A 12,354-nucleotide genomic window follows, 5' to 3' on the forward strand; every position below is an offset into this window, starting at 1 on the left:
AATTTTAATTTTTTTTTTAAATTTATCTATTTCTGTAATTATGGAGACAAATTTGCCTAGGTTAAAAAAAAAGTAATTATAAGGATGTACCTAATTTATCTCTACCTGATTTTTTGAACCAATTAATTTTATTTAGTTAATTGATCTCAAGAAGAAAAATTAAGGTAAAAATTTGAACAAAAAGAAACGAAAATAAGAGCAGAGTTTGCGTTATCTCGATTGAAGAACACCTTCTTCATATAAATATATAGAGAGATACACATTCAAAACTAGCTACTACAAAGGATTAAAATCAGATTAAGAGCACATTGGATAATTGAACATGGAATCTGAACTTTCACATAATATATAGTACAAAGGAACAAGATTACAAGTTCAGAGTAAAAATAGCATAAATGAACATTAAATGTGGCGAACACATATATACTGGTACATGTATACACATTCACGATTGTTGTCACACTGACATTTTCGTAGAACAACATTAACGAGCAAAGAAAAACAGGAATTGGAAGATGATGAGGATCAGTCCCAGATCATGACAACTGCAATAACAGCTACACCAGAAAGCACAGCGAGAAACCTAAACCAGGGAGTGTCGAAACGCGTTGGTTTCTGCGGTTTGAAGCCTTTGGATATTAAATGATTGATGGCAACATAGATGAACACCCCACAAGCAATTCCCATCGATATGGCAAACATCCAATCTGCAGTGTGTCCTTGTGTTGTGGCGTTTATGGCAATGCCAATCCCCACACCAATGGGGCTTGAGATAGCAAAGGCAAAAGAATATGCTGCAGTTGTTACTAAGGGTCTCTTCGGTAACATCCTCAGCAAAGCAATTCCCATTGCAATCGCAGCAAATATCTTGTGTAAGGATATTGTCCACAAGTTCCTCCATGCATCCGCTTTCGTACCTTAATTAGGTTAACAACTTCAATTAGAATGACACTGTCACAGATAATCATCAAACTTAACGAACAACATGAAAATATTAGATTTGTGAAAATTAATGTTTATTTATGAGAATATATACCTGAAACTCCAACTGCAATGCCCTCAAAAACCGAATGAAAACACAGTGCAAGGATGAGAAGAATGGTGTCTCCCACAGAAGTCGTCTTCAATAAAATAGGGTTTGTTGTGTCCGCTGCACAGTGATTTCCAGCTAGGTCGTGCTCCTGCGGTGTTGTCCCACCTTCGAGTTCCAACACTTTGGCTTCCCTCTTGCTGTTGCCGGTGACGAAAACGACAACGCAGTCACCGAGCATGGTGAGAAGGTAGCCGGATGAGGCGAGCATGAAGGCAAAAGGGTAAGATTTTGTGGTGAGGTCTCGGAAGGTCTCGTTGGAATCGCTCAAGAAATGCATCAGAGAGGTTCCCAAGAAAACGCCGGCGGCGAACTGAGTCCCCAGAAGAAGAAAAGTCTCGTTCCATCGGTAGAAATAGGGAGACACCCCACCGGCGAAAGTGCTGACGAAGAAGATGATCAAGCACCATATTTTCACAAGGATCAGACTCTTGGCATGCAAATCTTCGCTCTGGGAATCATCATCGTGAGAATCACCACCACTTCCTCCGTGAGCCTTGGTGTGACAGAAGAACGAGGCCAAGAGACACACAACGAGGAACGTTGACTTTAGGCTCTTCATTTGTTAATTATGTTCCTTAGTTGTGTCGATTACTCCTTTGTATGGTGTACATAAATGTATGGTCTAATTAACTAAATCATGATTTGGTACTGCCTTAATTGTATTGCACTTGTACTGCATCTTTTAGGGATGTGAATGTTGCACTTGTACTACACACCCATATGGCGTCAGCATGCATGCAAATAGATTTAATTAGTAAAATGTGAGAATAGAAACTATAAACTCTAATTATAAAATTAACAAAGTTTAATGTATTTTGCTTGAGATAAGTTTGGAGGATTGGGTACCTAAATTTTTTTTATACTTAGATAGAAAAGAGAGAAGATTTCGTGTACATATTTAATATTACTTCTTTTTTTCCATATTTTTAGATGATTGGATATAATTCCGGAATTCATTGATTAATTTGGGATAAGATTTACTCAGCTTAATCAAATGTCTAGAGGTCTTATTAATCTATATCAAAAAAGTTCATGATGACATAAATTAGAAAAGATATATTTAATAGATACAAATTTGAAGTAAGACAATCATATTTAACATTCAATTAGTCATATTTTTTTTCAATTTTTACTTATCTCAATTGTACGGACTATTGAGTAGGATGATAATTAAGAAAAACATTAACTACTGCATTTTGGGATAATTAAAAATGGTTAAATATGTTTTTGGTCTTTTAATTTTCGGTGAATGGAATTAGTCTATTTCGAAACTTTGGACTAATTTAGTCATTCATCTTTCGAAGTATATGGATTTAGTCATTTTAATCAAATTTTGTTAAGTTTATTTGACATTTCAAGCACGTTTCATAATAGTATTTGACTTAACATTAAACAAAAAATGTGTCAAATAATATAAACAACTCAAATACAATCCTAAGATGCGTACGAAACATCAAATAAACCTAACAAAATTTGATTGAAATGATTAAATTCACGTATTTTGAAAGATAAATGATTAAATTGGTTTAAAGTTTCGAAATAGATTAATTCCAAAATTCATTAAAAATTAAGGGACAAAAGCATATTTAATCCATTAAAAAACAAAGACTAAGACGTGTAAATACGTGAAAATAAGAAATAAGCTTGATATGATAAAAAAATGAATGAATGAGAGGGAGACATCTAAAGATGTTGAAATAATCGGTAGTGTATAGTATATAAAATGGTTCCCAATGTCCCGAATCTTTTTTTAAAAGTCTAATTCCTGAAATCGGCCATACAAATCCCTTTCAGTGTCATTTTTTAAATGGGATATGAAACAAGAAAGAAATAATGAAATTTTAGAAGATTAATTCCAACCAAGGTCAATACCTGAAATTACTTTCACGGTTTCAAAGCACTGGTGGGATTAAGATTAAGTGCTTCTCACATTAATTAATTAAGATATGATTGCACATACAAAAATGTTTTAAAGGGTTGAGATCACTGTTACTACATATAATTTTGGAGAATGGAGAGTTATATATATATATATATATATATATATATATATATATATATATATATATTATATATATATATATATATATATATATATATATATATATTATATATATATATATATATATATATATATATATATATATATATATATATAAAGATAACAAGGAAATAATAGATTGAGAATCGACCCTGTGTCAAATAATAACAGAACTTGGATGGATATATAATCCACTTTGTATTAATCTCACGAAAACTTTTTTATTAAAACTTTCTAAGATTATATAATTAAATAGTATATAAAATACAAAATTCTTTCGCAAATCGATAGTCATTTATATAGAGAAGTTTGAAAGGAAAAGGTATATAAATTATTTTAATTTATTTATATAAGAATGACAAATAAATTTGTTTAGAATGGTACTATATGTATTTGTGTGGAATTTGATACAAAATCTTCGCATTAATTTATTGAATTTATATAGGGATGAGAGATTTTTACTGACGTTAATAAACCTGTAAAAAACAAAAATTTATTGACAAAAAAGTTTTACCAACAAATTTTAAAATTTTAATTATGGATAAAAATATTTGTTAGTAATGAATTCATCGTTAAAATTTGTCTTCAACATCAACAAAATTATTGTAATTTGTATTACTTACAAATATTTGTGTCGTTAACATATTTCTTGGTTTTTGTTTTTTTTGCTAAATTATAATTGTTATTACCAACAAATTTGTTCGTTGGTAAATTGCGCCAGTAGAAAAGGAACACATTTTTCCACTTTGAGTTTTGCCTAATTATTGTAAAATTTATTAATAATTATATGTCTTAAAATTTGTCGATAGTTTGTAATTCCTATTATAGGTGATTTTTTTTCGTCAATAAAATCCACAAATAAAAACAACAATTAATTTCTCATCAAATTTGAAGATTTTTTTTATAGATTAAACGGGATGACTCATAAGAATAAGAGAAAAACGAGGAAGAGAAGAATGAGAAACCAGAGTTAGTGTCAATGGTGGTGGTGAAGACACGATAACGATGCAACGATGGTAAGCAAAAATAGTGGAGGAAGAGGAAGAGGAGAGTGAAGTGAAACTCAAGGCAACTAATGTGATGACAATGACAATAATGGAAAAGGAGGAGGAGGGCGAGAATGAAAGGAGGAAGAAGAATAGGAACATAAGAAAAAAGGAAGAAGATGACTCTATGCGATAATTACTGACGAATTTTACTGACAACAAAATTTGTCAATAACTACTAACATATATTTATTGATAAATATTGATTGATGAATTTTTTTTGTTGGTAATTACAACAATTTTTTTTTATTCGTTGGCAAAATTTATTGACAAACAATTGACTATTAATCGTTGGTAAGATATAAGTAAACTTGAATTAACAACAAATTTTGTTCATTACTAATTAGTAATTTTCTTGTAACGACTTGGCTTATTTATATTTTTATAAAATGACACTGCATTTCTTCCTTTTACTTAAAACATTATATTAACTAAAACTTAAATAAAAATAATAAAATTGAAAAATTAAAATTTTAATATAAATATTAAAAAATTTCTTATTTACATAAAAACTTAAAATATATAAATAAAATAAGAAACCAACGTCATTTCTATAAAAATATCCATGAGTATTTTTATTATGTATTTTAAGGGTGATAGTTGTGTGTCAATTTATTGAACACATGAAGTAGTTAAATGCCTATTACAAAACCACAAGAGTTTCACTAAAGAAAAAATAAGTACAATATTTCCATTAAATTACAACCAAAACCCAATCTAAATTTTTATTAAGTTGACTTATTAAATAAAACAAATTCGATATAAACCTAATCAAGTTAAATAAAAAATCACATTAAACTCAACTCAAATAAAAGTTACACTCCTAATGAAAAACAAAAAGGCAATATAGTGTCTTTCTATAATTGAAACACATAAAAATAAAACTAACTAATCCTAAAGAAATAACAACGGATCTTACTATGTGATTTTTGTGTGTCATTTTCTTTCACAACATCACATTATAATACTAGTTACTAATGTGAACATACAAACATCTAATAGTGTTTTAAGGAGAATCATATCGAATTATTGTAAGGAATAGAATGATTTACCGAAATTATTAGTATATATAGTTGATTTATAACAACTATTTCAAATCATTGTAAAAGCAATATGATGACATAAGACACAAAATTGTCATTGTTGAAGATGAAGCCAATTATCATTTCACGAAATTGTTAATAAAAAAGCACTAAGTTGGATACAAAGTTAGTAAAAACATTTGCACCCAAATGCTTCTCACCTGTAATATTTCATTCAACTAAACATAATTTGATAAACAATTATGTATTTCATTTCAATCCTTTACAAAATGTCTCATTGAAAAATTCATTTAAATTATAGCATTTTTTTAAGTAATCTCTAAATTAACATAAAACAACTTATGCACTTTGTCTTATGTGAATATCGTCTTCCACCTTCTCCACAAATTCGTGCTTGAACAATACACTCACCGATAGAAACACAAAACTTAATGTTTATCCTTTTGCCAAATAGAATGGTTATTATTTACATGCAAATATTTGTTCAATTTTTCTGATTTAAACAAATTTGACTATTTTTCAGGACTTATTATATGAGATTTACCACCTTAGAAAGTAGATTCTAGCTTGAAATAATCCTATACTGTGATCTAAAACAAAAACCCATTTATTAGTTCTCTTGTTTGGTAAGAAATTGATATAATTAACAGGGAAATCTTACCACAGGTTAATAATCAAATTTTCCGATAACTCCTAATCTTCAAAAAATCAATTGATTAAAAAAAATGAGATGATGACAAAATAAAATATTAACATGAATTAATGTTGGCTGAACATTTGGCACATTTATTTCCTTCTTTATGTAGATTCGAGTCTTATCTCGGAAGTTTGTTCCTTGGCACCTTTGAGGACACTAGAAGTTACAACCACTTTCTCCTAATCAAGCTAAAAGCATCTTTAAAACAAAAGTACCGTAAGAACTTTTATGAAATTTTATTTTAACTTGACTGAATTTTACTTCCTGGCATAATGTTTTAAACAAGAAATTATGAAATAACAAACACCCTGTCCCTCACGTCCTTCTGCGTTATTTCTTTGAAAACAAAAACATTGAAAGATGAATTCCTTTGCCCTTCCTTAGCCGCCAAAGTCCACGTTGACTTAGTCCCACGTGGCACCCAACCACCAATACTTTTCCTCCATGTTCATGTTCATTTTTTAGCATTCAATAAAAGATCATGTCTTATAAAAATAAACGATCCTCTATTTCACACAGTGCTGAAGTCGTCTTCCTTCATCTAAATAACTTCACAATATTCCCATATTATAAAAGGTTCTCTAATTCAGAGAGAGGGAAAGAACATGGATAAGTTATGCAAGTTGTGTGATGAGGTCAAGCTTTTTCTTTTTCTTTTGTTCAAAAACTATTTTGCTTTGTCAGTCAAATGTGGGAAAATACTGTTTGCCAAAAACAAGGGCAAAGTGTGGTGATAGAGAAAGCTTCAACTTTAGTTGGCCCAAGCCTGAACAAGGCGTGCCACAATTTAGAATTGACTACTCGACTTCAAGTGCTAGACAGTTGTCAGATTCAATCCCTCGTTACAATTTCTGAAAAATGTTTAATTCAATTATATCGATGATGTAGAATAAATAGTAAATATTGTACTTATAAAGAAATAAATGAATCATTCAAACACACACAATTGAACAAAAAATGAATAACCCCCACAGGTAGCGGATACAGCAAATCCATACCCATATCATAGCCTAAAGACTAAAGTAAAGAAAAGGGAAAAAATAAGCTTTATCTTTTGACAACTAGGTCCATGATTAAGGAGTGAACAAAAAAACAAAGGGGAAAGGAAAAAGGACTTCGATCATTAATGGCGTGGGTATGCAAGGTGTCATCATCATCACCATTCACAACTCCAATAATCATCTCCAACAATAAAATGAATCATTCTGCTGCATTTGGAATAACTCAGACCACTAAGGCTTATATCAATTAATAATAATCATTCTGCTGAATTTCACACTTGAGATTGGGAAAACATACGGAATTGAACTAAAAACAATGCTTACAAAGAATATGCGACGAAAACGTATGAACATTAAACAAATCAAGTAATTTAGCATGGCTTCTTCCCCAATGGTGTGTTCTGCAGCAAGAACAATCTTTCTCTGGAGTCCCCTTCGGTGATGATTTCTGGAGAAAGAATAAAACAAACAGGGTACACATCTATTGCAAAGAGACTTCTAACTACGTAGTTGTACCCATTTCTATGCCTATTTACAGTAAGAATCTCAATTCTCAAACTGAAATTTGAAAACTTGCTTCCAAAATGCAACTCCACCCAAATCAATCTTCCAAAACCCATGATGTTCTCGTGCTACTGCTACTTCTTCTTCTACTGAAGAGCGAGGTTGAAAGGCTACGGCTTCTGGTCAAAGCCCCAATTCTCCCAAACCAATTGCGGAATATTCTGCCAAATCCACCGCGACTTTCCCTGACTCTCCCGCTTCCAACTGACAGAGAGATTCTCCTGGAACCTTCGCTCGAATTCCCACCACTCTCCATCTCCGTGTACACCACCGGCAAGTGGCTCTCACCGGCGAACCTACCCACAGCGAATCCGCCGCCAGGCAGTCTCCAGATGGTCAAACCTACTGCTTCCTCCTCGATCTGGCCCGCAACTCTGCTCTCAGATGATGACTGCTCCGAGGGCAACTCGTGGCGGCACACCGGGCACGAGTTTCGCATCGAGAGCCACGGGAGAATGCAATCGGAGTGGTAGAGGTGCTTGCACGGCATCTCACGCGCCAGCGCGCCCAGCTCGAAGGCCTCTTTGCAAACAGCACAGTGCGTCTCTGTCACGACCTGAGACTCAGCGATTTGCACCGTCGGCATTGACTCTATCGCCGCCTTGGACGCCGGCGGATTCTCCGACCTCCCGAAGCCGTTGATCTCGATCTGCGAAACCTGCTCCAGCAACCGATCGAATCCCGATCCGAGCAAAAACTCCGACATCGTCGAGGGCAGCGGCCGGAGACCCGCGCCATCGTCGCCGTCGTAGTACAACTCAAAACTGCTCTCCTCGTCCTCCCCCGGCCCCCGGAGCACGATCACCGGGTTGAACGGCGAGTGCGTCCCGGCGTTGCGGCGTCGGCGGCGGAACCCCTGCCTTCTGGTGGCGCCGTCAGCGATGAGGGAGACTGCCGGCGAGTGGCCGGCCTGGACCTTCTCGACGAAACCGCCCTGGCAGCGGGGACAAACGACATCGTTGTGTTCCTGGATGTGAACGAAGCGGGTGCAGCTGTAGCACCAATACGACGTCGTGTCGGAGCTCATGTTTTTGTTTTGTTGAGAAGAAAAAGTTGAGAGAGGAAATGAAATTATAATTGCCAAATTCCAAATGGGTGCGCAATAGATAAGACCCTTTTAAAGAGTCAGAGCAACAACAACGCGTCTCTTCTGGTGGCTACACACCATGCCCAACACTACCTGTGCTGGAAATTACGCCTTATTTCTTTTTTTTTTATTTATTTCTCTTTATTTTATTATTTAGTTCATTTTTATCTAAATTAACTAAAACCAAATTAATAAATCTTACTCCTCACATCTCAACTTGTAACACGATTAATTAAAAATAATTAAAATATATTAATTGATTATTGAAGTAGGCGTCACAGCTGACAAGACCGTGAGTGGCACCAACCTAAGCCACTCACTCACGGCAACATAATTCTCAATCCTTTTATTTCACATGGTAAATATTATATTATATTCCTTTTTATACATTATTATTTATTTGTTCTTACTTAATATTTCTCTAAAAGATTTTAAGAAACATTTTTGCTTAATTTTATTTTTTATTTTGGAATGGAAAATAGTGAGAGTGAAATGATTAGTTAGTTCATTACTTTACACGAGAGAAACAGAGTCCGCTAGATCATGAACTTGGTTTCCACGATGCACAGCTTCCTTCATGCACACATTCTTTGGGTAACAACAATAATATCATTTTTCTTAACATGCCATTCACACTATTCACTCACTTTCTAACCACTACACTACTCAATCATCATTTCTCCCTTTTTGCAATAATATTATACACCAAAATGGTAATATAGATTATAAATTTTACTTTTTACAATATTTTAATTAATTTAATTTTAATTGGAATCCTGTCTGTCAGATAAGAAGGTCAATGGTATAAAAGAACACTCTTAATTTTTAATTGAGTTTAAATTTTATTTTAATTGAGTTTAAATTTTGTTTTAGTTAAAATTATAATCATCAAGGACGTGAATAAGTGTTGTAGTTGAAAAAAAAATAATTACATTTATTTTCAATTAAATGATGTTATTATTAAAAACACATGTAAAAAGTGAAATTTTAATTATATTAACTTATATTTAAGTTTTATTTTGAAATAAATTCATTTAAGGTGAATAAATGACACAATGAACCATTTTAAAAAATCCCGAATAAGTAGTTCAAAATTTTAGAAGAAATGAATATGATTAGAATTAATTTGGAGAACGTACTTACACGTGTTGAGTAAATGATTGACCACTTCAAGATAGGGTTTTATTCTAGATCATTGTCTACAAGGTCAAATACAAATACAATACAATAATCTAATTTTTAAAATACAATTAATATTAAGAGTTAATTAATGTATAAAGGTTATTATTATAATCACATGTAAATTTTCCATTCTCCTTTAATCAACGGACTAAACCTGTGGACTCCAGTATTAAATAGCCACTTTCTTAGATTCTCAATTCATCAATTCACTGTTGATTCTGATTTCTGGTCTTCTATATATTTTTTAAAGGGATTAATTAATTCAGCTCATAACATTTTCAAAATCATACACATTCATTACAATGGATTTCAGTGAATGCAAGTTGTAGCAGATAATTTGAAAAACAAAATTATCATTTATTTATACTTTTGATTTAAGTCAATATCATTGTTTCGTATCCATATATTTTATATTAAAAAGTAGTAGGTTTTTGGCAGTTTATAAATTTCCAATCTCTTCATTAAATGTTTGTTAATATTCATATATATTAACTTTACATATCCGTTGAATGCGTAAAACCATTCATATGCATCTACACCAACTAATCTCACCAAACATGATAATAAAAACACAACCAAAAACCTAATATTTTTCATTACATCACATGAAATAACTCATTGGTCTATTCTGTATTATTGATGGCACGCCTTAGCAATTTAATTTAAATATTTCAATATATAATAATATATTTGAATTTAAAGTTTATAATTTATTATAATATTTTAATGTGCTACACAATATGTTATCTTTTCATTTTTGTTTATTTAAATTTGAATTTTTGTAGGTTATTATTACTTTTCGTTAAGTTGTTTTTTCTTCAATTTATTGAATCAGAAGCCAATATCCTACGATGGAAGTTTTGGATATCACAAACATTACAAGTTTCACCACCACAAACATTAATTTCTTTTTTTTAATATAATGAGCTCTAAAAAATTTAAAATTTAGTTGAATGTCTACACTTCAATTTTTTAATGATGTGACTGTTAATTAATTTATATGAACTTTATCTTACTCGTAATTTTGTATAGTTCTATTTATTGTGCTCTAGTTGTTAATTATATGATATTAGTGACAAGATAATATTATCGTTCGTAGGCTGATATTGCTTACTTGGTAAACCTATTTCTATCTAATTATTTTCTTAATTTTCAACTCATAAAATTCATTACTAAAGTAATTAAGATGGTTTCAAGAAGTATATATTTTAATCTAATTAATTTAAATGATTAGATGTTATATGATTTAACTTTATGTAGATAATCTGTTACTCGTTATTTTTATTTTTATTTTTTGTATAGTTACACTAGCTGCAGTAACATTTTTTTCTTTTTTTGCTTTGAGCTTGTAATAGTATATTTTATAATAACGGTACTGTTCTTTATGAATACAGTAATTAATTCAGATAAGCATGATCTCCTCCAAACTGGAACTTTCAAATTGATTAAATATAAGGTTAAATAATTTTTGGTGTACTTTCAAATTTTAGTTCATTAAAATTAGTACCTTAATTTGTTTTCTTCTGTGTTTTAGATACCAATATTTAATAAATATATTATTTTGGTTTTGACAAAAAAAAATTATATTACTTTTAGATAGACAATGTTAAAATGCAATCGTCATCCTTATACATTTGCCTGTGTCTCAGCATTTGATACCTTCAAATTAATATGTCAACGTAGCTAATATATATCATGTTCATATTACGATATTTATTAAATTTTAAATACCAAAATTACTAATTTTCTTTTGGAGATAATAAGTTCAATAAAGGTTAATTTTGAAGTCGGGAAAAATTTATTTAACCCCTAAAAGTACTAATAAGTATATATGCGATTCCAATTTATAACAAATGAATACAATACAAACATTTAATTGATAATTTAAAAATCTCTCCCTCTCCCTCTCTTTGTCGTACGTGTGAGATAAATTATTTTTAAACCACTAATCAGCCATATTTTTTTAATTTATAATTTGTGAGTGTTTTTCTTAGCTGTAAGTTCTAAAATATATAAACATTTTATTTTTTCAAAATTAAGTTTGTCAAAATAATTACATCAGAATTCATTACATCAATTTTAATGGTTTTCCAAACATGTTAACACTGGTCAACTGAAATAAAAGTTAACCTTAATAACTATAAACAATACAGTAAAACTATAAAAGGTATAAAAGAATATTCGGTAACAATATAATAAACACATAATTGTAAAATAATGTTACAACAAGTTGTAACAAAGGAATTTGCTAATCCCTATCTTCCATTTTTTTACAAAGACCTTTATAATATTACATTTTGAGTGTTTTAAAACAATTATACCTATAGGTCACTAAAGTTTTATTCCCAATCAAATAATTGAATGCATTAACAAAATTTATAAATGCATGATCACATACACTTATTCTGTTTTTATAAAGAATATAAGGTGACAAACCACACCTTATCCAACAGTTTTATATTTCTAGCCAAACATTTTTTTAATCTATTATTTGTCCAGTAATAGTATGATTAGGATATGACATCAAAATTTTGATGATTAATAGCTATAAAAACATGATAAACAAAAACATGTTTTGATGGTGTCTTCTGCTCTGGATC

The 12,354-nt window shown here is 31.0% G+C and overlaps 2 protein-coding genes across 2 annotated transcripts; both read right to left on the reverse strand.

Moving 5' to 3' along the window:
• Positions 1-274: 274 nt before the first annotated feature.
• LOC114183696 (zinc transporter 1-like) lies at positions 275-1,702 on the reverse strand. The gene is made up of 2 exons (XM_028070809.1): positions 1,037-1,702; positions 275-917 (listed from the first exon to the last, which is right to left on the reverse strand). Exons 1-2 carry the CDS (start codon positions 1,650-1,652, stop codon positions 526-528), a joined length of 1,008 nt encoding a protein of 335 aa, XP_027926610.1. The 5' UTR covers positions 1,653-1,702; the 3' UTR covers positions 275-525.
• A 5,409-nt stretch (positions 1,703-7,111) lies between these two features.
• Positions 7,112-8,591, reverse strand: LOC114185595 (E3 ubiquitin-protein ligase RDUF1). Its single transcript, XM_028073426.1, has one exon. The coding sequence runs from the start codon at positions 8,510-8,512 to the stop codon at positions 7,523-7,525; it is 990 nt and encodes a 329-aa protein (XP_027929227.1). The 5' UTR covers positions 8,513-8,591; the 3' UTR covers positions 7,112-7,522.
• Between the last annotated feature and the right edge of the window lie 3,763 nt (positions 8,592-12,354).

This window comes from Vigna unguiculata, chromosome 5 (genome assembly GCF_004118075.2).
Source record: "Vigna unguiculata cultivar IT97K-499-35 chromosome 5, ASM411807v1, whole genome shotgun sequence".
NCBI classification, from domain to species: domain Eukaryota; kingdom Viridiplantae; phylum Streptophyta; class Magnoliopsida; order Fabales; family Fabaceae; genus Vigna; species Vigna unguiculata.

Excerpts from the sequence above, each read along its gene's own strand:
- LOC114183696 (XM_028070809.1), bottom strand. The coding sequence starts at position 1,652 with ATGAAGAGCCTAAAGTCAACGTTCCTCGTTGTGTGTCTCTTGGCCTCG. Across the intron at positions 918-1,036 it reads CATTGCAGTTGGAGTTTCAG|GTACGAAAGCGGATGCATGG; the intron begins GTATATATTCTC and ends AACCTAATTAAG.
- LOC114185595 (XM_028073426.1), bottom strand. The coding sequence starts at position 8,512 with ATGAGCTCCGACACGACGTCGTATTGGTGCTACAGCTGCACCCGCTTC.